General features: G+C 41.4%; 1 protein-coding gene and 1 long non-coding RNA gene across 2 annotated transcripts; one reads left to right on the forward strand and one right to left on the reverse strand.

Moving 5' to 3' along the window:
• Window positions 1-4,922: 4,922 nt before the first annotated feature.
• IL6 (interleukin 6) lies at window positions 4,923-8,220 on the reverse strand. The gene is made up of 4 exons (XM_086854224.1): window positions 7,882-8,220; window positions 7,687-7,800; window positions 7,330-7,476; window positions 4,923-5,182 (listed from the first exon to the last, which is right to left on the reverse strand). The coding sequence occupies exons 1-4, from the start codon at window positions 8,134-8,136 to the stop codon at window positions 4,991-4,993; spliced, it is 708 nt and encodes a 235-aa protein (XP_086710350.1). The 5' UTR covers window positions 8,137-8,220; the 3' UTR covers window positions 4,923-4,990.
• Window positions 8,221-16,430: 8,210 nt separating this feature from the next.
• LOC111924308 (uncharacterized) lies at window positions 16,431-23,146 on the forward strand. The gene is made up of 3 exons (XR_015277318.1): window positions 16,431-16,516; window positions 18,124-18,287; window positions 18,993-23,146. It is a non-coding gene; the product is annotated as an uncharacterized LOC111924308 (long non-coding RNA).
• Window positions 23,147-25,246: the final 2,100 nt, after the last annotated feature.

Genomic DNA, 25,246 nt, shown 5'->3' on the forward strand with positions numbered 1-25,246 from the left:
TGGTTTTCTTGGTCTTGATGTATGGGCTGTGTATCTCCTGGTAGCAGGCTAGGAAAAGAATGATCAGTTTAGTGTCATTGCTAAAGGGAAAAAAAAAAAATCTGGCTTTCAGTATAATTTTTTTCTTAATAATTTAATCTACGAAGAAACCTATCTGTGTGCTCCATAAACTCTTCAAGGCCTGGCCAGTTGCGAAGCCAAATTAAAGTGATCAGGAATTTGTAACAGGTTTTTAATTCTGCTACAAATTCCCAGTGTAGGCACCACTGGTACAAAGTAACTGTAGTGTGTTGAATCACAGTTATAAAACAGAGATACTGTGATTTTTTTTTTTTTCCCTTGAATGAATTAATCAGCAAAGCTCCTATTAGTTGAACCATAACATTTAAACACATAAACTGTGCAGACCAAATCCATGTTCAGAATTTTGTTACATTAGGCCCATTTTGGTGAAGTATAATATATATATATTTTGTTGCTTTGTGTGGCTGTCTTCCAAAATGGCTGTAGGTGACAAAGAGCTACTTACTATATCATCTTCTTGCATTGTGTGGTACATGAAAGAGACATCTAATATAATGGTTTTTATCAGGAAAATTGTTAAATCAAACTGTATATACCCTGGATATTTTTGGAAATATTTTGTTACAGGCTTGGAATCTAAGCTATGATGATACGGATGATATTTGGAAATTAAAGCTCATTACATCTGTTTTCACCACAGGAGGAGAGACCACATCCTGTTAAATGTCATATGACTAACTTACTTTTCACAAATAACATCTTAATTGCAATTTCTAAATACTTTTCCATAATGGTGTGTGATGCAGTAGCAATTTCTTGGTTAAGCTTGTGGGTTACATACATTGTTTCTTGGTTGTGCTTATGTTAATTCAGGATTGGAGGATGGGTTAGATTGAATGTATACCTGTTGTGTGGAAAGGAATATTGTGGGGCAAATCAAATCTCAGTGTTTTGATTTTGATGGTGAATGTTTATTTTTTTAAAATGTTTCCTCAGGAAAGATTGAATCTTCGATTCTGGTCACTGAATAGAAATCCAGATTGCAAAATTTCTGTTGAGTGTTTTCTGATGACTGCAAAAGTCAGTCTTGAAAATATAGGAGGATTTGGTTAAATATGTTTAGATTACAGAAATTGGTTGATTTTGCTAGTAATTCATGGAAAAAGTAGTACTTCAAGACTGAAGACTGCAGCAGTTACATTTCTTGGGGGCAAGGGGGTAGGTGGGTCTTGGTTTTTCCCTTATCAAGAAGGGGAAGGAAATTCACTGAGAGAGATCAAAAATTGTTATCTAACCATTTTACTTGAAAAGCAATGACTTAGTCACAAGGTTTATCCTTTTTTTTTGACAGTACCCTGACCCTGAGGACTTTGATGTATACTGCTGCATACTTACCTTTCCATCATTTTATCTTTTAAATTGAAATTGGAAAATGTTGTAAGGTACAAATAACAATGGCAAACATAGGGGGAAGTTTCCCATCAAGCAGAGCCAACCTAATGGCTTGTTACTGCTGAAAGTGATGCTGCTGCCATGCTTTACTGGTGGTGTAACTCTTCCATCTCTTGTAGCATCAGCTTGGTTTTGCTAATCTCACCATCAGCTGTTAATAAAATCTGTGGAGACAGTAGAGATGAATGTAGCCTCATTTAAGTAGTTGTTATCTCTGCCAAAATATAGTGTTTACACCAGTACCAGGTAGGGAATGGCACTGCAGTCTGGGAAGTCGGTCAGGCTGAAATGTTTACCACTTTTTCTTTTTTTTTTCCTTAGAAATTTTTTTCAGTATAACAAAATAGAGAAATGGTACTTCAGAGACTATCTCTTATCCCCCAGTCCCCACTCTTCTATTACAGATGCCTTTAATATTAGGTTGGATTGTCTTTTTGGTATTTGGGGAGTTGTTTTGATTTTTTTGTTTTTTCTCTCTCATGTCGAGCATTCTGGTGTTAGGGGAGCTGGTTTTAGGGATATTTTGTTTCTCATCCTAAACTGTTTCTGAATACCGTGGGCTTTCCTTGCATACTGTATAATGTATGCATGCTTTTCAACATAGCTTTACCTTCTTCCTTCTTTGGGAATTCAGAATCAGGATGAAGGGAACTGGTAATCTGTGAAGCATTCCAGAATCTGTGTGAGGTTAATGACTGAGGATGAATGGAAATGAGGGGAAGGGCTAGTTGGGATGTGCAGGACAAGGCTGGTCCTGGACAGCAGTGGCCAAAATGATGCTTTGGTGGGTAATTTCCTATTTTTGTAGGTAATTTTTAGGAAGTCTTCTTTTATTTGGATTGTGTTAGTGGGGTTTTTATTGTTGTTGTTGTGTTGTTTTTTTTGAGTTTTCTTTGCTCAGTGAGTTGGCTTTCAGTTAGGAAGAGCTCTTTTCAATAGAAATGTTGAGGCAGTGTTGCTGAGTGTAGTTAGGACTGCTCACTTTTACTATTGTTATAAGTTTTTTATATGTTTGTGCTGGCCTGCCACACAAAATAAATGCCTTTGTGTGTTTACTGAAGTAAAATAGTTTCTACACAGCAAACGGGAAAAAGGATGATAAGTTGGTTCATTTAAGAGGCCAGGTAACATGCTCAGCAGTATTTAGGTCTTCTCTGATTTCATCTGAATTCTCTACTACAAATATTTGTGTGCCAGAAACACCAGTTGAGTGTTGGTTTCAGCAAGTGGTGCTGATCCTAAGAGCAGTCCCTAAAGTTGCCACTGTGATAGGAGACTGATGGCCAGCAGGGCAGCTGTTGCATTGAAGGACCCTGAAAACTGTGGAGGGTGAAATTATGGCAGCTCAGTGGCACCATCAGGGATAACACTTTGCTCCAGGAAGGACTTGAAAGTTGACCTCCCCACCCAACAAGGCTGATTTTTGCCCATCTTCTGCACCCTAAATGTGGCAGAATTTACATATTTACTAGAATTGCAGACAGCCTGGGGTAAGCATCAGCTGAAGGGTGGTGGTGGAAGTGTTGGTGCTATCAGTTGCAAGGGATTTCAGCACTCCAATTCTTAGACGATTTTTGGCGTTTCAGGAGATCAGTGTGAGTTTGCTTAGATGCAGTGTACATAGTAACTAATGGTGACCTCAGGCAGCCAATCTACTCAGAGAAGTGAAACCAGGAGATGCCTTTCCTTTTAGTTGGGTTTGGGTTTTTTTGTTAGGTTTTTTTTTTCCCCCCTCTCTATTCTCACATAGTAGATAGGTCCAGTGTGGGATCCACTTTGGGTCTTATAGCCATGATTGGCATAATAAAGGCCAGAAAAGTCTCTAAACAAATGGTCACTAAAAGAAAATCCCTGTGAATGTAAGCAGTGAAAAGGTTAAGCCAGGCTTTCCTATGTTTCCTGGAGCATGTACCAGGACAGTTAGTTAAAGTAGGATCTTACATGCTGCTAGAAAACCCATTTACCACAGACATCTTTAAAGATCTCCTTGAGATCTCCTCATTCCTTCTCCAGATGTTGCTCAACTTGAGATGACAGTTTTACCATATTGGGCAAAGGAGTGGTTAGGTTTTGTTTTGAGCATCTGAGATGTGAGCAGTGGGTGGACTGGTCACTGTTTTGGCATCCCCAGTGGTGGAATGCATATGTGGACGACCAGATCACTCAGAGGAAGAGGAGAGTTTGCTGACATCCTTATCCACATTCCAAGGCATGCACATCTTCACTGCTGTGCCAGAAGGAAAAGTGAGGGTAGTTGATAATCTGCCATTTTTAGGGACAAAGCCTGAGGGACTTCTGCTGCCTGCATCCCCCTGTATGGTCAGTGAATTCCTCTGAGTTTGGGTATATGAGGTACCTGCACAGCTACAGTGCTGCAGATGATGCAGCCTAGGAAAGTTTCAGTGGTTTGGTACTCAGGCTTAAGTCCTGTTCTGTTTGGTTTGGTTGTTCTTTTTCCACACAAGTATTCAAGAATATGCATTCATGGTATGTGGCTTGTCCATACTAGTGAAATATAAATTATAAATTATAAATTATAAAATATAAATTATAAATTATAAAAGACAAATGCATGTTGCTGCATTGCTCAGAAGCAATGTGTTGATTTATATTGCTTAAGGAAATAACCTGAATTTTTTTTTCTACTTCTTGGGGTAGGGGCCAGAAATGTTTTACCACACTTGGAAAATTCCCCTGGATGACAGCAATAAAACTAATCAGAGGAGAGTATTCATGTCAAAGTGGTTAATGTGGTTGTCTCACCACTTTATTTGTTTAAGAGAGACTATTTGACTTGTAAAAAGATCCTTACAAACAATTTTATTGGGTGCTCCTTATTAACTATAAAGTACTTGTCCATTTGTTTCTCAGGATCATTGATGGTTTATCTTGTTCATTCTTAAGTGCCGTTTTTAGTGCAATCTGGTTCCTTCATATCCCATTTTAAGACTTATATGGTAACCAAATTGTCTGTACGTGTGTACATATGTGCTATGTAGAGAATTGGCCTAATTATGCAGAGAAGTTCTTGACAGTGGTTATTCTGATAATTACAGGTATTAAAACCTGGATATATTAGAGTGCTTTAGTCTTATTTAAAGTTCACAGAGATTATACAAGCTTTTTTTAGAAATTTGCTTTTATTTGTCCTAAAAAATATAAAAAGGTCATAAATACCGTCTCTTAAATATATAAAAACATAAGTTATACAACAATTTTTCTGGGTTCTGAATTTTTTTTTTTATGAATACATATTAAATAAGTGTATCTGAATAGTACCATTAGAAAGGAAATAAAATACATAATTTAAATTATTTCTAAATATTGAAAATATAAATAAGAAATATTAGAAACTAATAAATATTTTAAATACAATAAATAAGTTCCTAGAAGGAAGTGGGAATGTATGTAGATGCAAACCATTGTTACTATTTCTAGTTCTTAAAACAGAACAACACTGTTATCTGCCACCTGACAGATTTGTAACAAAAGGATTGTGCCTGAACTAAAACATTCAAACACTGAAACTCCTGGTGTTTTTCAAATAGCGCACAGCCCTCACTGTCTTCTCCATAAATGAAGTAAAATCTCGGAGGATGAGATGGATGGTGATTTTCTCTGTCCAGGACTTAATGGACTTCAGCTTTGTGTGGAGGGATTCCTGGGTAGCTGCATCTGGGATGATCACTTCTTCGGGATTGATCACCTGTGAAAAAGACAATATTGGGAGGGCCTTGGTTAAAACACTCACTGAGCCTGTTGGAGAGCATCAGTTTGTATGTTCCCAACCTGCTGCATATCCACTCTTGCTGTACTGCAGACAGCAGCCCGCCCCGGCACCTGTGCTTTCCTCCAGCCCTGTTTCTGTGGAGAGGTGTGAGGAGCACTGATGCCTGCTATGATTGCTGTGTAGGAATCTCTGGGCTATACTGTTTGTTCTGGTTTGGATGCAGCCTCTGGTATCGAGGTCCAACATGCTCTGAGCAGATCAATACACCCCTCCTGCTCTGGCAATCACGTGGCTGGTTAGGTACGGAGGAGCTGATCATGGTTTGTCCTAACCTGTCCTGCTCCATCCTGAGTCATAAGTTAATTGGCTGACATTCTCTCACATTTTGTAGCAGATTAACAAGTTTCCAAAGATGTCAAACTTGTTTAGCTGCTTAATTCTTACTTTCCAGGCATTTAGTCACATGTGAAATTAAGTGCCACCAACTTTCACTGATATGTGAGAGCATAACTATAAGATGAGTAAAAGTTATTTATCTAATGCTGACTCACATCCCTATGCACCCAGTACCTAAAAGCCTTTGAAGAACTTGTCCCAGGAAGTGGGACTTCTGAAAATGGGAGCTACACACTCAAATCATGGAGCTGTTTTAGGTCATTTGGAGTCCAAAGTTCTAGCAGGCATCTGCTTAATCCTGTGTTTAGGACCTCTCCTACCCTTTAACTAGTGACAAAAGATGCAAACCTTGTGGAACATCTTTTTTTGTGAAATATAAGAGAGAAATATTCTTCCTATCCAGGCTACTTGGGAGTGTTCTGATAACAGCCCCTTTTCCTGGTATGCCCAGTTCCTTGTTGTGCTGTGGTAAAGTCTGTATCTGGATATCTAGACAGGTATCATGCTGGTGGATCTATTTAACCACAAGTGATAGATTCTGGCTTTGCCTTAACAGATTTTTCTCTCTCAAAGAAAAACTTCCAACCTGAAGATCAAGGCTTTTTCTCAAAAACTCCATAGTTTCTACAAGTGCAGATTTTGCTTTTGATCACTGTGTTTAATTCTGCCTGTTTTAATTACCTTGGTCAAAAAAAAAAAAAAAAAAGTAAAATCTAAAGCCCCAAACCCAACCCAAAGAATCCAGTCTCTCTCAGTTATGAAGCAAACTTTCTGCAAACTTGTGTATCAAGCTGGAAGCCAGTACTCAGTTGCTGTCTTATGACAGGACTATTATTCTCAGCTAGCACAGTGTGAAAAAAAAGCAGTTCAGCTTCCTTTCACATAAAGAATGATGGGCATAAGTAAATAAGTTAGGAAAAGTATGGCAAACACACAATGCACAATAGGCTTTTCACATGCTGAAAATTGCCTGGAAGGAAATAATGCCCCAAGACTTCTGCAGTCCTTACCTGGGTGATTTTTAATCAGGCAAATGGTTTCCCCAAAAACAAAAGGAAGTATTTGTATTAAGGATTATTAAAATGAGCAAGAACTACAGGAATTGAGTTTTTTGAAGTGTGATCTTTTTCAAAGCTCTCCAAAACGTGAAAGATTTTTTACAAGCAAAATATGTGTTTTTCAGTAGGTATATTGACAGCAATATCTCAATATACCATACAATGTTAATTTGCCATAATAACCATGGCTTAAAAGTTTGGTTTGGAGAATTTTAAAGATAAATAATATTGTAAAAATACGCTTGGCTTTTTCTTTTCTTTTTAATATGGGCTTTTAAGAAAAGTTGCTGACTTCTACTTCTCAATGGGTTCCAACATTGGCATGGGCTGAATTATAGTTCCACAATTAGAAGCAAGCTCTTTGAAAAATCCTATTTCTATCATCCAGTTTAATATGTTTGTTCTTAAAACAATGAAGCATTTAGTTGGTTTTGAAATTATAAGTAACAATATAAAGTAGGAGGAAGAGTTGTTTCTTTAAGAAAGGAAAGTAAAACTTTGTAAAACCTCTTAAGTCATAAGGGTAAGATCTGAGCATAAGGAACCATCACCTGTTTTTTCAAGGAACTGAAACACAGCATCCTTTGTTTCACATAGCATCCTCTATTACTGACTTCACATCAGTATTAAGCCACCAAAATTATCAGAGTGAATTTAAAACCAACTCACCATCTGTCTTAGGGTACGTGCCAGGTGCTCTGTAGTATAGGATAGCGATTCAACATTTTGGTTTTCACTAATAAAAGTTTCTTGTATGTATTTGAGGTATGTCTGAAATGTATAAAGCCCACTGGAGATTTTTCTCAAGCATTTATCCTGAAATGAGAGAAAGGTGAGAAAGTCACTTAAGAGTTCAAAATGCCTTGATATCAGTGCTGTGTGCAGGTTAGCAGACGATGCTTATAGAGTGTGGAGGTCCGGCTAGAGCCGACACAAATCTTTAGGTCAACTTCCACAGTTCTTTTGGGCGGGCAAAACCTGCCCCAGGTATACAGGATTAAACCAGAAAGGAGCGCGGTTCCTTGCCTCATTAAAGCCGGCGAGCAGACACCCATCTTCCTCCGTCACCTTGGGGAGGTTGAGGTTGTTGTGGAGGAGCATTTCCATGCTGTTCTGGCAGACGGTAAACTTCTCGCACATCTGGGGAGAGACACGGAGAGGTTTGTTCGCACCGGGCCGGGCGTGTGAGCGTGTGCGAGCCCGCGGTGCGGCCGTACCCACCTCGTCCCGCAGCTGCGCCGCCCGGGCGTGCAGCAGCCGCGCCAGCCGCAGGCTGTCGGGCAGCGCCGCCCGCCGCTCCGCCGCCTCCTCCAGCTCGGCCTCCCCCGAGGAGTCTGCGCTGGGCAGCGGGGCGGCGGCGGCCCGCGGCACCAGCAGCAGCGGCAGCAGCGGCAGCAGCAGCGCGGCGCCGAGGGCGGGCGGCCGGCGGCGGCCGGGGCGGGCACGGTCGCAGCCACAGTCCCGGGAAAACTTCATGGTGCGGCTTCTTCTCTGCTCCGGCCCCGGCCCCTTCTCGTCGGCGAGGCTGGCGGGTTGAATGAGCTCCGGGCATCCCTGAACGTGTATTTATTGAGGGGGCTTCGAGATTATTCATGGCCTGGGAAAATCCGGCATGAGAACACGGGGGGTGTGTGCTCACGGAGCGCGCCCGGCTTGACAGGGCTGCTCGAGAGCCGGGATTGTGAAACGGGCCGGGGGGGGCAGCCGAAAGCGGCCGGTGGGAACATGAAGTAATCGTGCTCCGTAACTCCTTGAGGGCCGGGCTGCCCCCCGCAGCCACCGCCGGCTCACCTGCCCCGCGGGGTCCCGGCCGGGGCTGCAGCCCCCCCGCTCCGGCTTCCTCCGAACCTGCCAACTCCAGCCCCACGGAAACTCCTGGAAATCATCCATGCCTACCTACGGATATACACACATACTCCACATATGCTGTATACTTCCGTGTATCTTAATATTTTAATGTGGTTGAATGATTTATGGATTTTGTATGATGTATCTTTATCTCTATATTTTAGCTATTTTTATTGTTTGTATATGTGAAACTAAACGCCTCTGTTTAGGTGCTGGGTAGTACAAGTCACAAGTTGCCTCTTTCTGAGTGAACTACGTGTGGGTAGGATTAAATATATCAAATGCTTTAAATGGACCAAAGCCAGCTCCTACGGGAGGGTGGCTGCAGGAAATGCCACAAAGTTCCCTGTTATCTGCTGCCTTATCTCTTTCTGCCTACCTGGTAGCTGTTGCAGGAATTTTAACCTTTCAGGGGGACTCTTCACCCAGGGCAAGTGTGCCTGTTGAGATCAATCTTGTAGAATGCAGGCTGTCAAACTGTGTAAGGCATGCTGACATTGAACTTGTGGAATGTCTTGAACTGATTTTGGCCAAACTGCATTTTAATTTTTTTTTAAATTTGAAATCAGTTATGTTTTCTCACAAACGGAAGACCAGAGTCTGCATTGGAAACTGCTAACAGAAGGGTACAGAGTGAGGAGAACAAAATGTGGGGAATAAGAGAAGTGTTGAAGTGTTAGAGACAATACAGAAACTGAAAAATACCCCAGACACTTCTACTTCATTTTCTAAGAACAGCCTGAAAAGAGAACCTCAGGAAAGAAGCAGGGTACTACTGTTTTTTATTTAATGTCTCTCTCTCTGCCAGTAACAGAAAAGCAGCTGTGGTGATTTTGCCCAGTGGAGAGATATTAGAGCTGGAATGCAAGTGTGACAGCAGTTTTCAACAGCAGCAATCCGTCTCTGCCCAGGTCCCTGAGTGCAGCAGGGGAGACATGGCCAAAACAGTATCTGCTGTAATGTCGGGTCTGCGGTGTTAGGTATAGAAGAAAGCAGGCCACTAGCAGTACGTTTGGCTTTTATCACTGAAAAGATCCAACAGAAATGTGCTAAGGGATTAAAATAGCCAGGCCAGATGAGCTCAAAGCCTGGTATTTGCTTTTGGAGAACCATCAGAGGCAGATACATGAGGGAGGGAACTCCTGCCTACTTCTTTTTCCACTTGCGATAGCACATGGATGTACATGTCTCAGGGATTTCCTTCCGCTGCCAGGCGACTCATAGGCTGTTCCCTGCAGACAGTCAAACTTTTCCTTTACCTAACCCCAGTGAAAATACTATTCTTAAAATGATGAAAACTTGGTAGAAGGCTGTGTTTCCTTAATAATATCTTTTCAGCAAGCATTCTGTAATTTAGTCTTGTCTATAGCTGTGTAATTCTTAATTTTGTAAATTTATTTTTTGAGTTGTCATATTCTCATTGTGTCATGAAAGTCTCTGTTCCTTAGAAAATTTCAGAGAACATTTTTATGCTGATCACTGTTATACAGTCCTGCTGATGTGTGTAGTTGCATCTGCAGAGTGAAATAAAAGAAAGTTTCAACTGATCCTCAATCTAAAAGATTCTAAAAGTATCTAAGCCTTCAGTTACTGTTTTCTCATTTTGGGGTTTTGTTTACTTTTTTATATGAATGTCCATGTGACTTTTCAGAATTACAAAGTATACTTACATGCTCCAGTGAAAGGTGCTAATTAATGGCTTAGAAACTCCATTTGATAATCTAGGACAAAGCATAGCATTCAAAGGAAAAAGGAACTGGAATTTGCACTAGCATTAGAATACTTCTATTAGTTTGGACAGTTTCTTATGGAAAATCACTTATTTAATTGGTACTGTACACAGAACAAATACTTTTGCACTGATCTATCAATAATAACGTTTAATTTTTGGGAGGGCTTAAAGGAGGTCTGCACTGTATTACTAATTAGTCTGTACTGTACTGCACTGAATTACAGTGACTCATCAGTTGTCACGTTGTTCAAAATTCAGTAAGCCCCAAACAAGCAGCACTCGCTCATGAGTTACCTACAGATCAGGAGATCTGCCTGGTACTTAAAATGTAGGAGTATTAGTACTGAGACTCTAACTCATAGTCTTTGGATGCCAAGGAATTTCTTTTCTGCATGTCATCTTTGTAATACTGCAGATTGCTCTTCCTGCATCCTTTTATTTCTATTGCACTTCATTTTGCTGTACAATTTTTTTCTTTTTCTTTTCATTTATACTGTGAGCAAGATGGCTGCATCCTTTCTAAGGTGGGATTTCAGAAATTCTTAGTGTTTAACCAACTTTTTCTTCTGTCTGTGACATGAGCACATTTCTGTAGGAACAGAGGGACCATTTCTGAACATTGTAAAAAATCTATCTGACTGTCATGCATGAAAATTATTCCTGTCTATTTATAGCCAATCCAGGATGACCCCATGTGTGGTTTCTGTTAGGATCAATGTGCAACTCACTGACCCATTCTGGAAAAGATTCTCTTTCTTCTAGAGCTGCTCTGCCTGGGAGCAAACTTGTGCCACTTTTGCTCTTGGTAGCCTGGGAGATTTACAAGGAGGAGCCTGTTTTCAGGAGAGGTGGGTGACACCAACCTGGAAATGCTCTTGCCACCGAAGAGTTCAACAAACTGCAGAGCTGTCATGGTCAAAGCTTGTCTTGCCTCTTCTGTCAGATATCAGGCGTGTCTACAAGGAGCCCTACCATGTGGATTTTGCCAGGGCAAAATCCAGTGCCATTGGCAGCAGCAGGAGACCTTGCTTGCCAAGTGTTGTGAGTCAACATAAATGTCATTCCTAGATGGAAAAATAAAGTCATTCAATGAAGTAGAATTACCAGGGTTGCAGTAAGTTTCACTCTGATCTGTGAGTTTGGTTTGATCGTCTTTTTCTTTCTAATAATCTACACTATTTTACAGTAGTAAGAAAACCAGTAATTTGGGGATTATGACTTAAAATAGTACTGTTGGTAGTAAGAGAAGAAATACAACTGAAAATGTGGTGTTCTTCTATGTAAGTGTTAGATTGTGTGTGGAAGAAAGTGCCAACTGTCAGAAGTAGGATCATGACAATCACTTAAAAATCACGCAAATAACTTCCAAATATTTTGAATGAGGAGGAAAGCTGGTGTCTGTTTCCCCTGACATATTTTTGGTAGAATTCCTCAAAGCTTGTAATGAGGGAACTTGAATTCCTACAGATCCTGTAAAGAGTGTCAAAGATCTTTGTAATGTTAAACCAAGCTGCCCTGTGCTGTATTGGGAGCAAACAGGTTGAACAGGTGAGTAATGCCCTGCGTTCATGTTTCTCATAAGCAAACATTGCTTTGACAAGCTGCATGTCACCAGAGAGCCTGGTGCACTTGACTAGCGACCCATCACTTTCGTGGCTTGGCAAGTTCTTTGCTTCTCTGTTGGTTGTTTGCCAGGTAACTGCAAAGTTGTTTGGGGATTTTTTGGTGAAAAGCTCTGGGGATTGCGCATTTTTCTTTCCTAAAGGAAGACTTGCATCATTTTTAAACAAGACTAAGATGTGTAGTAAGATTTGATTTTTTTTTTTCTTGAGTGCATCATATGCAAATACCATGGATTTCCTTGCCTTAAGCTAAATCAGATGTTTAGAGTAAAAATTTGTACTTACCTTTAAATTGTGTTCTGGTTTTCATCTTTATCTGCTTAATTTCAAGAAGATAAATACTGCTATGGTCTTCTCTAGTCAACTTACAGCAGACAACTTCCAGCCATACAGTCCCTAGGTGAAAGAGGTCCTAAATATAAGGGTTATTGGGGAATATCTGAAGGCTACAAAACAAGTCTAATGCTAAATGTTCTTCAAGTCAAAATGATTGCTGGCATTTTAATGCTGGAATGGGAATATTGTGGCACCTGGCAGTGAAACTAGATTTGTACTAGGAACAATTTCCAGCCATGGCTGTGCTGATAAATGATATTAGGAAGCAATTTGATGAACTTTTCTCACAGAAGGAAGGTAGCTATTGCTGTCTCTGTCACAGCATAGTGTGCCTGATGGGGTGAGTGGTGCCCCCTTTTAGGGCTGCGTGAGACACCGGAGCAGAGAGCTGGACAAGTTAGAAATACTAGCAGCTTTGGGTCTTTCACAAGCAGCATGCTGTTGTCTGGCTTGTTTTGTGAGCATCACCCACAATGACAGCACACGGTTTTGACAGGGATCCCATTTTGTCAGCATTGTGTTTTGAATTATTGTAGGGCTGTACTTTTAGAGAAATCTCTGTCTGTTTTTAAAAATTAATTGACTGTAAGTTCCACTTGTGTTTAAGGAACTTCTCAGTTCCCATTGAGCTTGCTTTCTAAGCATGAAAGATGAAAATTCAAAGAAGTTATATAATGAAGAAGAAGAGTAAGGTATTTCAGTCACCAGAGAAGATGACAGAGCTGAAAAGAGAACACATTGAGGAGCCTGAGTGTATGGGAGGTACTGAATAGTGTAAGTATTTATCTTTAGTGTTTGATATTTTGACATGTGTTTACATTTAATGTACCATTAACCTGGAACATTAGATGTAGATTGTGTTTTACAAAGCATTCAAAAGTGGGGTTTTCCCTCCAAGGAACTTGCTCAATGTCAAAGGAAACTGAAGGGTGTCAATGATTATAATCCCACTCATGAATGCATACCAAGTCTAGCTCACCTCAGTAAAGAGGATCTATTTCACTCTTAAATAAAAGCTCATCTGTCGTTCCATGAGACATCTGTAAACCCAGCTATGTTTACCCTTGTCCATGCCCAATGTTTTTGTGCCCATAATCTCATTATCAGACTGTTGTCTTGCTTGGTTTGACATTTAGCCCTGCGTTCTCTTGCATTCTCTTTCTGCTTTTCCTGGTGATTGCCTTTCTGTAACTTTGTAAATTACCTACACAAAAGCCAAGTCATGTAACAAAGTTTTTATGCTTTTTCCTGGAAAGCAGCAGTTTCTTTCTGTAGTGAGAACAGAAGGTGGGTGGTATCAGTGGTAAAAGTATTGGTGTGGAGTATAACTCCACTGTTGGAATGAGATGCAAGGCTTCAGTACGTTCATTTTGGGAAGTAACTTTTCAATGGCACTTTATGTGTGCTGGAAGTTGCTTTTAGCAGATGCAAACTGGAAAACCAAGATGCAGAATAAGTGTTGTGTGCTTTCAATAAAGGTTTTCTAGCTCAAGGATCCTGTAGTGACACAGTGAAGCTGCTGTGGAGTTTGCCACTTCAGTCATACCATTTTGTTGAGAAAACTGAGTATCACTACTCAGAAAGTGCCTTTCACACTGTGGGATTTGAGTCTTTCTTCCTTTCTGGGTGAGCTCTAGCAAACTTCTTTATTATTCTAAACCAAATTTGTGAAAGGGAACATACTTACCATAGCAGGAGCCCTTTTGAATTGCATGCTAGCACACTATAATAGGATTAATAGGCTGTGCTGGATCTGTAATATTCATTCTTCTCACACTGCTGTTCTTGCAGCAAAAGTGTCCTGGGGGCCAGGTTAGCTATAAAGACTTTGGTCCATCACCAGAGGATCTGAGTGGTCTTGGTCCAACAAATTTTTTCCTTCAGATGGTCAGTTAATGGTCTGATGCTTTTTTGTTTAGATTGCTCAACCAGGATGTGGGAGATGTTGAATCATATCCCTTCCTTATTTAAACGGATTATGAACCCAGATTTACTCCTTTACAGGAAAGTCTCCCAACTCCCAAGAAGAATATTGGCCAAAATGTTTTTTATCCCTCCTCTTAAAGTGAACCATTTTTTTTGTCAGAAAGAGAGTATCAGGAGCCTGTGTGCCACCTCAGTGGGTTGACCTGGATTCCAAGGGAAGTTTGCTCAAGTATGTAATACAAAATATTCAGACATTGGGCAGAAATAGAAAGTGATTTCCAGGGACACCTTGACCCCAGAGCTGTTGAGTAAGCCTGGGCGGAGGTGAAGGCCTCACTTCCTCCATGGGCTGCTTCTTGGAAGGAAGAGCTGGTTCCTGTGATGAAACGGAGGAGGATTGGGTGGCGGGTCCTCCCTGGCAAAGGGTCCTGACTACCTGGGAGTCATACCTGCTTCCTGAGGGGAAAAAGCTCCTCTCCCTGGAGTTTCTTTTGTACAGGTGCAAGAGCTTCTTGTGCAACACACCAGCTCTCACATACTCTTTTCTTGTCAGGGGGTCTGTGTGTGCCTGGCAGCTCTGCCTGCTCTGGTCAGGTGCTCCTCACTGTGAAGTCCCCTGGTATCGCACATCAAAAATGCAGACTCTACTCAGTACTCAGACATGTACTCAACCTGCTGATGTTAAAATTACGTGTGAGACCAGAAGTTAAAAATAAAAACCAGAAGCAGTCAAGCTGAACTGCTCTGAAACGAAACCATTCCCCCAGAACTTCCCCCAGCTCTTCCCTGCAGCTGACGCTACACCCGGCCCTTCTCTACGCTACAGCCACGTGTGACAATGGCAGTTTTGGTGTGGAGAGGGAACTTCTTGGGAATCTCCCTTTGTACTTTAGCTCAGCATCATCAATCATCACTCCCTGCTGCTCTTACATAGATTTTCGTTGTTACTCACAAATACTCAAATATTGAGATCTCTATGGTCTACTTTTTTCTGATACTCTTTGTCTGGACTTGTTAGTATTTTGAAAGTGCCTAGACTTTCAAAACGTGCCTACGTGAAGGCAACAAGGGATACTGACTTTATTCCCTGTGGATACAGAAACAATTGGCAAACATGAGCAGAGAGCATAGGCCTTGGACAGAATTACAGGCATTTTAAGAAAGGATAAATTAAACTTTTGTATTTAATTTCACACTGTTTTCATTATCTGCTTGCAATAGTCTATGCAATTTTTCTTGTGGGATGTTACATACTTCATACATTTTGCAAAACTACTGCTTTCTAAAATTTGTCATTCCACTATTTTTTTTTAAAAGTCATATAGAAGACGCTTCATGGAGATTCCATGCTGTTACCAACTGCACATTAAATCTTCCATTTAGCCTGTGTACCACACAACTATTTATTGAAATCTGCTGCTTTCTGCATAACATTTAGCATGTAGTTCCACAACTGTTACAAGCTGATAGAGAAACATAGAATCAAACATTAGTGCCCTGCCCCCGAGGTTATTTATCATACAAATTTAGTTTAAAGCTCTTTCAATGAACCCTGCTAAGTCCTGGGAAATGGGGACATGCTACCAAATGGGTACAAGTGTGAGAAGGATGCTACCAAAAGAGTATCACTGCCAGTCTCTATGCTGACTTCTGCCACTAGTCACTTTTTCTCACCACTTCCCATGTGTGTCAGCACTGGTGTTTGAGCCGTTATGTCAGACTGGGGAGGGGATCTAGGGAGGGGATCTAGCTGGAAAATAAGACACCAAAGGAATTGAATAGTTTTCACTAGGATCCTGTCTGTGATCTGAGTGACTCTCTGCCTGCCTGAACACTTGTGTCAGTATGCTGGAGCAAGCTGCAATGCCTGACCCCTGGGAGAGTATCAATAACAAATTAATAAAAATCACTGTGGGTTTGTGTTGAGCATAGAAAATGTTATACCTCCTCTCAAAATAAATTTCACCTCTCACACCTCCAGAGCAGTGTACACTCTTGAAAACAGATTAAAAAAGGAGAAAGTTTTACGACATTGATGTGGTCACCATGTTTTATTGACAAACAAAGCCAGTAGCTAAAGTCAATTTGAATTAATGAGGAATTTTGTCTCCCCACTTACTTTCAACTCCAGACAATTTTTAGGACAAATTATTATTGTTATTACTATTATTATTATTATTATTGTTGTTGTTGTTGTTGTTATTATTGCTATTATTAGTCCTGACTTGTCTTTTTGTTCTGCTCTACCCTCTTGCCCTCGGAAAGCCATTGCATATGTTTTAAACTGTTGTAACTCCATTGATTTTGGTAGAACTTCACTTGCCTGATGAAAGAATGAAGAGATTCATGCAGCTGCATGACCACTGTCAGTGCATGCTTTGCCATCTGATGGGTAAGTTGACAGCTGTCAATTTTTTCTCCTATGTGATGGGGTTGCAAGACCTGCTTAGACAGCAAATTTCATGAGCTCATGAAATTTCATGATTAATTTTTTTTCCCTGGAAACAGTGTGTTTGAAAGCACTGATGTGTTGGACATGTGGTTTATCCAGAGCTCCCAGTTCTCTTGGGTCTACAGAGAACATCTGCAGAATAAAAAGCCTGAAAACAGTCAGGAAAACAAAGCTGATTTTCCTGGCTTATGATGATGATGATGAAAAAATGGTTGGAATGCTTCTTTAGCATTTCTGGAATTCCATTACTTTTTGTTCCATGTTTCATATCTTCCCTATTGTGTCCCTATTGAGAAAATTTTTGTAAATCATTTCAGGGAATCGGTCACAGGGGTAACAAAAATATCTGCTTCTCAGAAGAGCAAGATCAGTGTCACATCAAGGAAAAGTTGTTTTAAAACTTTCTCAAAGACAATGTAAAATTACTGTAAGAGAGTGAACTCAATGGCAGCATTTCTATTAAATTCATTATGAAACTGGCACTGTCTTACATGTAAAAGGAAAGACAGACAACGTGGGAAATGGCTTCTACCATCCCTCCTAAAATCTGTTTAGTTTGTTCACTCTCTTCTGAGCCTGAGCTCCTTCTCATCAGGCTTTGAGGAAACTCTTTTAAAAGTAGTACCATCAAAACCAAGGCTAGCATAGTAAGAAATACACTATTTTTTTAAGATACCACAGGGAGGAAAGTAAGTCAGATGATATCAGAAAAGGAGGAATTACTAGTTGCAAATATTAGATGACATCTGTTTGAAATCCTTTGCCATTGACGCAGGACACTTGTTTGCCAGGGGACAAAGTCACTCTGCCTGTTCTGCCACTTCTCCCTTCAAGTTGGTCCCTTAAGCACTAGTAATTTTGATGTAGCCTGAAGTAACTCTTCTTATAGTGTGAAGATTAAATGTTTCAAAGTACATGATGGAATCATGATATTTCATAATTCCAAAATGAAGTCACAAGTTTTCTGTAATAGCAAGCTTTTTATTTTGAAATATATTTTCTGTGGCCACTTGCCAGAAGTGAGACTTATTGTTAAAGATTTTGAAATAGATTATGTTTTTTAATTTGAAAAAAAGGTTTTAACACTTCTAATTTGTTCAGTAAAGGCCTTTCCCTGAATAGCTCCCCCTGACATGTGAGGGAACCTGTAATCCCACAGTCCCTTGATACCTCTGAAGTTTGCTCTTAGTTCCCTACTGTTATGTATATTTTTTGTATCCTCAACCCCCCTCACCTGCACCTAGGTTCAGCTTCATCAAATGTGTTTTCCCCAAAATCTCCTTTTGCCTAGGATGTTCCTTATTGTGGTATTGCATGTGATAGACTTTCTTTCAGTGTTAAAACAGCATCACATTACAAAGTATAGACAGTTTATGCTTTCACTTAGATTGAGAAAAACCATGGAATATAATTTCCTCAAATAGTCTCAGAGAATACTTTTTTTCCTGATAAAGCACCGGTGAAGTCCTTTAAAGCAGCTTGTGCACATACTTAGTCTACTTTCTGCTCTTTCCTATTGTATTTTTCACTTTTGCTTCTTGCTTCAGCATTTGCAGCCTGTCATTCTCACCAAGAGTTTATCTGGAAGGACAAGGTCACATGAAAAGCATCCTTACACTACTGCAAGCCAAGGCTCCTCTGCAGCCTCAGCAAGAGTTTTCATCACCTTCATTTTCTTCCCTTCAGTAATCTGGAATGCCTTTAGTAAATCGTAAGTTATTTACATGAAATATAAAATATTTCTTTTTATCTGTGAATGCTCTAAAAATTAGGAGTGGCCCCTGGCATGTCCAAATTATGGGAAAGCTATGATAGCTGCTCAGATTTTTTGTCTTGACCACAAAGTGAATTAGGAATGAGAATCTAGAATGTTTTTTTTTGGTGCTGAAATGGGGCATATTTAATGAGGTGGCTATTTACAAATTGAACAGATATTTGGTGATGTCTAAGTGATCACCACCATTGGCTCATGATGTCCCTTGCTCTGGAGCTCGGTGATCATGTTACACCTCAGCCACAAATGTTCAGGGCAAGGGGCTGCCGGCATTGCCACAGGGCTTGGCTGGCACCAAGTGCTGCCACAGGAGCAGATGATTCAGAAGCCACAGGGCCAGACTTTCTGAACCACAGCTCCTGACGTCTGTAATGTCGTCCTCAGTGACACAGCTGCCCTCTTCCTGATGTAAAAAAGGAGCATGATTTCTTCAGCTATGTCTGATACCTCCGCTACAGGCAACATTGTGCAGCACTGTGGTATAGTGAGCTGTACGGTGTGTCAGCTATAATGAGTAACAGGAATGACCCCGTGCCACAGGTGGTTCCTCTGGGAGAGGAGAGCATTCCCACTCCTTGGGCTCAAGCTTCCTTGGGCTGATTATCAGAGAAGCTGCTGAAAAGTCCACATGGTATTTTACAGGCTCAAATCAAGGGGAAGCAGCTCCTCTCGCTGCTGTGGGACGGTGAGCACAGTGATCGTGCTCCTCTCTGCGGTGGGGAAGCTCTGGCAAAGGGATGCTCTCCAAGGTAAGTTTTAGTGTTTGTCTCTAAGGAGACAGAGGAGGGCCTCGGGCACTTCACATGGCCTGGAATTGTTCCTGACTCTAGAAGCATCCCTGTTTGCATTATTGATTTCCCCAGCTCCTTTCCCAGGGTTATCTCAGGTGTGGAAGAACGGCAAACAGGTACTTAGGCCCATGCTTCCGAGCCAGCCTGTGACACTGCTGGTGGCTGTGGGGCTGCACAGCAGTGGGACAGATGGGGATGGCTGCTGGGCCTTTGTCCTTCAACAGAGCTTTTTTAAGCAATGCTGTCTGGAGCCTTTAAACTCAGCACACAAGGAGCTGGCAGATGTAATTGCCTTCCTCTCAGGCAGAATTTTATGCAACATGGCAGGAATATGTTAAATGTTTCCTGAAAATAAATGAGAACTTCACAAGACTAATACAGACTGCAATAGTGCACCAGGAGAAAAAACCATGCAATATCCTGGCATGTAACAACATGTTTAGGCATAGTAAATAATCTGTTTTACATAAATAATGTAGTTCATTCCCATTACAAATAACCATTCACATATGCATGGTTTGCGTCATTTCTTTCTGCTGATGTCCAACTTTCCGGTCTTTTGCATTCTATTTATTACTGTCAGTTTAGTACTGATAGATCTAATTTTTGACAATTCATGCAGTATACAATTTTTTTTCCCAAAGCAAATAGCAGTACCCACAAAATTTAGTTTTTAAGCTAAGTGTTGTTACTATTGAGCTGCAACAGAAGTTGAGGTTATTGTTGTTAGCAGTTTTTTCTCATGTGATGTTTAAGTGTTTTTTAATAAAGGTTTTGTAAAGGACTAAACAGATGAAAGAGTTGGATCTAGTTTAAATTGCTAGGATGTAATTTCAGAATTAGGATGCTTGTAGTATGTTTTGAGCAGAGGATCAGGGATTTCATTCACAACTCTATTTGAACTTGGAAAGTAAACCTGTTTAAATGTGGAATATCACATTACATCTTGTTTAAAAATCTATTTCTACATGGAGATTCTTTAAATACTACAGGATAAAGTTTTGCCCCTTCAAGGAGTGTTTAATAAAACTAGGGGATGCCGACAAAATGCACCTTGTTGACATTTCCCATATTGCAAAACTTTAGTTATGGGTATTGTAAAAGCAGTGCTGGTAATTATGTTGCTGGGAATTGAAAAGGATAACACAACAGGGATAATCAGACATGTCTCAGCAAAGAAAGGGATTAGAGGGAAATTGAAATCTCTCCTATTGGTGGTTAACTCCTCATTCATGATTTCATGTCTTCTCATCATTGTTTTTCCAGCTAGTAACTCCAGAAATGAAACTGCGGGGTTATCACAGCATTTTGGGTCTCCATAACCTAACAGATAAGCTCTTACAATAGAAATAAAGTTGAAGAAATTCCTGCCTTCACAGCTATGGAACACAGTGCCAAGTGTTGCGCAATTTGTGTCTTGTTGCATGCTTTTGGGATAATTATAAGTAAATTTGGATTTTAATAATTTCATTATCAGTCACAGCCAGCGCAGCTTCATGAGAGGAGAGATCTTCTTATCAAGCCTGATTTCCTTATGATAAGGAAACCCACCTAGTTGATCAAAAGAAGACAGTTGATGTCATTCTTTTGGGATTCAGTAAATCTTTCCATACTGTTTCTCAAAGTATCCTTCTGGACAAAATGTCCAGCTGGATAAATACAAGTTGCAGTGGGTGAGGAGCTGGCTCATGGGTTGGGCACAAAGGGTTGTAGGGAATGGGGTGACATTAGACTGGGGCCCTGTCACTAGTGGAGTTCCACTGGGCCCCATCCTTGGCCCTGTGCAATGTCTGCATTTATGACATGGATGCAGGACTGCAAATTCACAGATGATATAAAACTGAGAGGAGCTTCAAAGGCAGAGAGGCCCTGCAGAAACCTCAACAAATGAGGGGCCTGGACAATCACCAACCACATGAAGTGCAACAAGGGAAAGTGCTGCATTCTGCAACTGGGATGGGGCAACCCTGGATGTTGGAAAGGGGAAGATTGAGAGCAGTGTCATGGAAAGGGACCTGAGGGTCCTGGTTGATGGCAAGATAAACATGATTCAGCAGTGCCCTGGCAGCCAGGAGGGCCAACCCTGTCCTGGGGGGCATCAGGCCCAGCATGGCCAGCCTGGCAAGGGAGGGGATTGTCCTGCTCTGCTCTGAGCTGGGGCAGCCTCAGCTCGAGTGCTGGGGGCAGTTCTGGGTGCCACAATGTAAGAAAACTCTCAGAGGGGTACCCAAAGGAGGGCAGCAAAGATGGTGAAGGGCCTCAGTGGGAAGCCATACAAGGAGCAGCTGAGGTCACTTGGTCTGCTCAGCCTGGAGAAGAGGAGACTGAGGGGAGACCTCATTGCAGTTACAGCTTCCTCCTGAGGGGAAGAGGAGGGGCAGATGCTGGTCTCTTCTCTGTTGGACCAGCAACAAGGAATGGCCTGAAGTAGTGTCAGGGGAGGTTTTGGTTGGATACCAGGAAAATGTTCTTCCCCCAGTGGATGGTTGGGCATTGGAACAGCTCCCCAGGGAAGTGGTCACAACATCAATCTGACAGAGCTCAAGAAGTGTTTGAACAATACTCATGGGCACATGGTGTGATTCTTGAGGATGGTGCTGTGCAGGGCCAGGATTTGAACTTGGTGAGCCCTGTGGGTCCCTTCCAACTCAGCTGATTCTGTGGTTCTGTGATTATCCTTCTGACACTTCTGTTGTTCAAGATGCAGAGAATGTATAATTTTATTTTTTTTTCCAGAAAACTCCTGGATTATTGTGAGGCAAAGTGTGCCTCTGAATTTGACAGGGACTGGTACATGGAAGCACAGGTCTGGTAGCAAGTATTCCTAGTTTCAGACCTCTTAGGTAAAGACCATAACACACATAGGAAGAAAAGCAAACTCAGACCCTTTAGTTAAAAATGTGGAGAGAGGAGGTGACCCAGGCAGTCTTAAGTGGTTGGCTGCAATAGTACGCAAAGCTCTCAGGAAAACTTTGAATGAAAGGCAAGTAGAGGTTGGGAGGTGGATAAAATGAAACATGACTTTGCAATGTTGGATTGTGTCACCCCAATACACTCATTGAGAAACTATTTCCTACAAAAAGAAAACATGTTTCTATCCTGGGAATTTCAGTTAAGCCTCTTCATGGAATCTTGTGGGATGGAGTGAGGAGGGAGCAGGGAGAAACAGGGATTAGGTGTGCAGGGAGCTGGCAAAAAGAGACAGAGCACTGCTGAGTGTTAATAAGCAGATAGTGAGGAAGGAACTCATGAGCTGGTGCTGTAATGGCAGCAAGTTTGCTGTAAGGAAATAACTGTGGAAGGGATGGATGCTGGTGTCTGTGGCAGGTGTGCTGCTAGGGTGAACTTAGAGCAGTCTGGTGAGATACATCCAGCAGAAAAGGGAGAATCTTACTGCTCTAATTCAAAGACATTTGTGAGATTTCACTTCAATTTTGCATATGCTTCTGATTGCTCTATGTCAAACATAGAGCAATGAACTTTCAAACATGAACTTTAACTGAAGGGTGCCAATAGTGGTCAGAGGGATGGAGGGCTTTGTGCTGGAAAGGAAGTAGGAAGTGGATACTGTGTTTAGTCTGGTGAAAGAAAGCCTCAGAGGGGACCAAGACTGCTTCTTATTAGCAGTGTAACTACCAGAGAGGGTGCCAACAAACTGATGGGACTAATCTAGCCTTGAATAGAAATGTATTGTTCAAGTAGGAAAGTGCTTCCTAACCATGAAACAAATTTTCTAGCCAGAAAAGTGTTATACAGTGAGACTGGTCAAGTGCCCAGAGGTTGCTGAATCTCCATCCTTGCAGGTGTGTGAAACTTGATTGAATAAGACATTTAGCATCTTGATCCTACTTCAAAATTGATCCCATGCTCCATTAGAACAAAAAGTTGCCAGATACCTTGCACAGCACATGAGTATGAAACAAAAGACCTCAATATAAGTTCCACAAGTTTCAGAGTATTTTACTGAAGAGCAGAGAATGGCAAAATAATGAAAAAAAAATAAAAGAGGTGATGAGAGCTGAAAAAAAATTCTGATTTTTCAGTAAAAAAGAGTATGTCTGAGGCAGAATTCAGATATAGAAAAGGAGTGGGTGGAAAAGCAGAATTAGGATATAGAGAAAGAGTAGAGGGAAAAGAAAATAATCAAAAGAAAATTAAAGGGAAGAGGGAGAGAGACAAGGTCAGGAGATGCCCAGATTTGCTAAAGAGTTCCGCAAAATTGAATTTTCTTGGTAGGTCCAATAATTCAGCCTCTCCTGAATCACTTAGGAAGTGATATGAAGTGGGGAAGAAAATTTGCCTGCCCTTTATTTTTGCATTGTGGAATTACAGAGCTTGCAAAAGATGGGGCTGTAGCCTAAAGTCAGCAACAACATTTTATTCAGCCCTCTCTCCCTACCTCCTCATCTTCCCCAGTAAGGCTATGCAAGCTGGTAGGACCATCTCTATGAGACAGAGGCAATTGTTTCTTCAGGCCCATCCATCCCTGAGACGAGCAGAAAAAATCCACTTCTTGTTTGTAACTCAGTTTTCTACCAATGTCATTCCACTGAAATAAATGCAGGCAGTTTGGCTTTTAGTTCATGTACAGGGGCTGCTTGCTGAGGTGGCAGATGCTGCTCTCCCAGCACCTCCGTGGGCAGGGCCACAAGTCTGAGAATTGAAACAGAAACCTCCCCAGGGAAAAGAAAACCACATTTCTAATTGTTTGGAAGTGGCCTGTATTCATTGCCCAGAGGCAGACAACAGTGAATGGACAGTCTTCTTCCTAGTGACTCAAGGACTGCATTCCTTTGCATTTGGAGTTCGCTCATTTGCCAAAGGAAGATGCGTCACTCTGGGGAAAGCATCACATCATTCTGGTGAAACATCACCCACCTTTGAATGTATTGTCTGGCACCCGAGGATGTGACAACAGAGAAATGTGATAGCTTGGCAAGAGAGGCCAAGTGAAGATTGGAACGTGTCTGTACTTGTACGGAAAAGGGATTCTCAGATATTTTCTTTCTCTTCTCTTACACTCAAGTTTCCCTTTTTCATTATAGGCAAAAAGGAGCAACTGTCTCAGAAGCAATAACCTCAATCAGCTGCAGATATGTGTCTCTATGTCTTTATATTGCACATTTTTCCTGTCAGGACACACTGTCTTTCTCACCACAGCTATAGTGAGTAGGATTGATACTCTTGAGTGGCTGAAAATTTGCTCTGCACCCTCTTCTGAACTCTGGTCTGTGAGAATCACCTCTTGAATACATCCTTGCTACTATGCCTTCTAATATCTCCTTTCAGCTTTAGGAGCACTCAGTCACTCAGTTCTTTGGAACTATCTCCTGCAGTGTGGTTTCTGTGCCTGTCTCCTGTTTTGGATGCCAAAGACCTTCCTTTATTGGATCCACCTTTTCTGGTGGACAATCTGGCTGTGGCTTGTCTGTCTCAGTGGAGGATGCAGTGTCCCTTGAAGGCAGTGCTACTGCCACCCAAAAAAACAGTGAAAGGAAAGCTGTACTGTCTCCAGGACGCCAAGGACACCTCTGCAGGAGCTTGATTCCAGTGCTGGACCTGACTAACAGTGCAAAGACCAGTGCCACCTCAGGAGGTAAGGGTCATGATGGAGAAGAAGAGAGAGGGAGGTGTTTGGTTTGAACTTAGTGTGGGTAGAGGCAGCAAAGGACAGGGAGTGACTGTGGAGCTGTTTGGAAGAGAGGCCTCAGGGACAGGGAAAGGTTTGGTTCAAGAACTACATGAAGAATCAGTCATTGTCAGCACCAGCAGCCTCTTGTGGATGTCATGGTAGATGGGTGTCAGGGACCACAGGCACATCTGACAAGAAGAGATAATTTCTACAGATGGCAGTTGTATTCCTGTTCACTCACTAAAGGGAGAGGCAAATATTGCTTGGGAGAAGGAGAGATTTAAATACTGAGGGAAAGAAAATGAATGAAATGAATCAATGGCAGGCTGTATCTACTGGTGAAGGGAGGCTGGCAGAGGGTACCCTGGGCAGGGACACCCAGACCTCTGTGTTACCAGAATGTATGTGTCCCTATTCAGGCCAAGACAAATATCACTCTCCAAAACAACTTTTGGGCATGCTTTGGGGGTCAA

The sequence above is a fragment of the Cyanistes caeruleus genome, chromosome 1 (genome assembly GCF_971803275.1).
Source record: "Cyanistes caeruleus chromosome 1, bCyaCae1.hap1.1, whole genome shotgun sequence".
Classification (NCBI taxonomy): Eukaryota; Metazoa; Chordata; class Aves; order Passeriformes; family Paridae; genus Cyanistes; species Cyanistes caeruleus.

What these genes read in the sequence shown, in the direction of transcription:
- IL6 (XM_086854224.1), bottom strand. Translation starts at nt 8,136, where the DNA reads ATGAAGTTTTCCCGGGACTGTGGCTGCGACCGTGCCCGCCCCGGCCGC. An exon ending in CGGCGCAGCTGCGGGACGAG is followed by an intron (nt 7,801 to 7,881) that starts GTGGGTACGGCC and finishes GTCTCTCCCCAG; the next exon opens with ATGTGCGAGAAGTTTACCGT. An exon ending in TGCTCGCCGGCTTTAATGAG is followed by an intron (nt 7,477 to 7,686) that starts GCAAGGAACCGC and finishes CTCTCATTTCAG; the next exon opens with GATAAATGCTTGAGAAAAAT.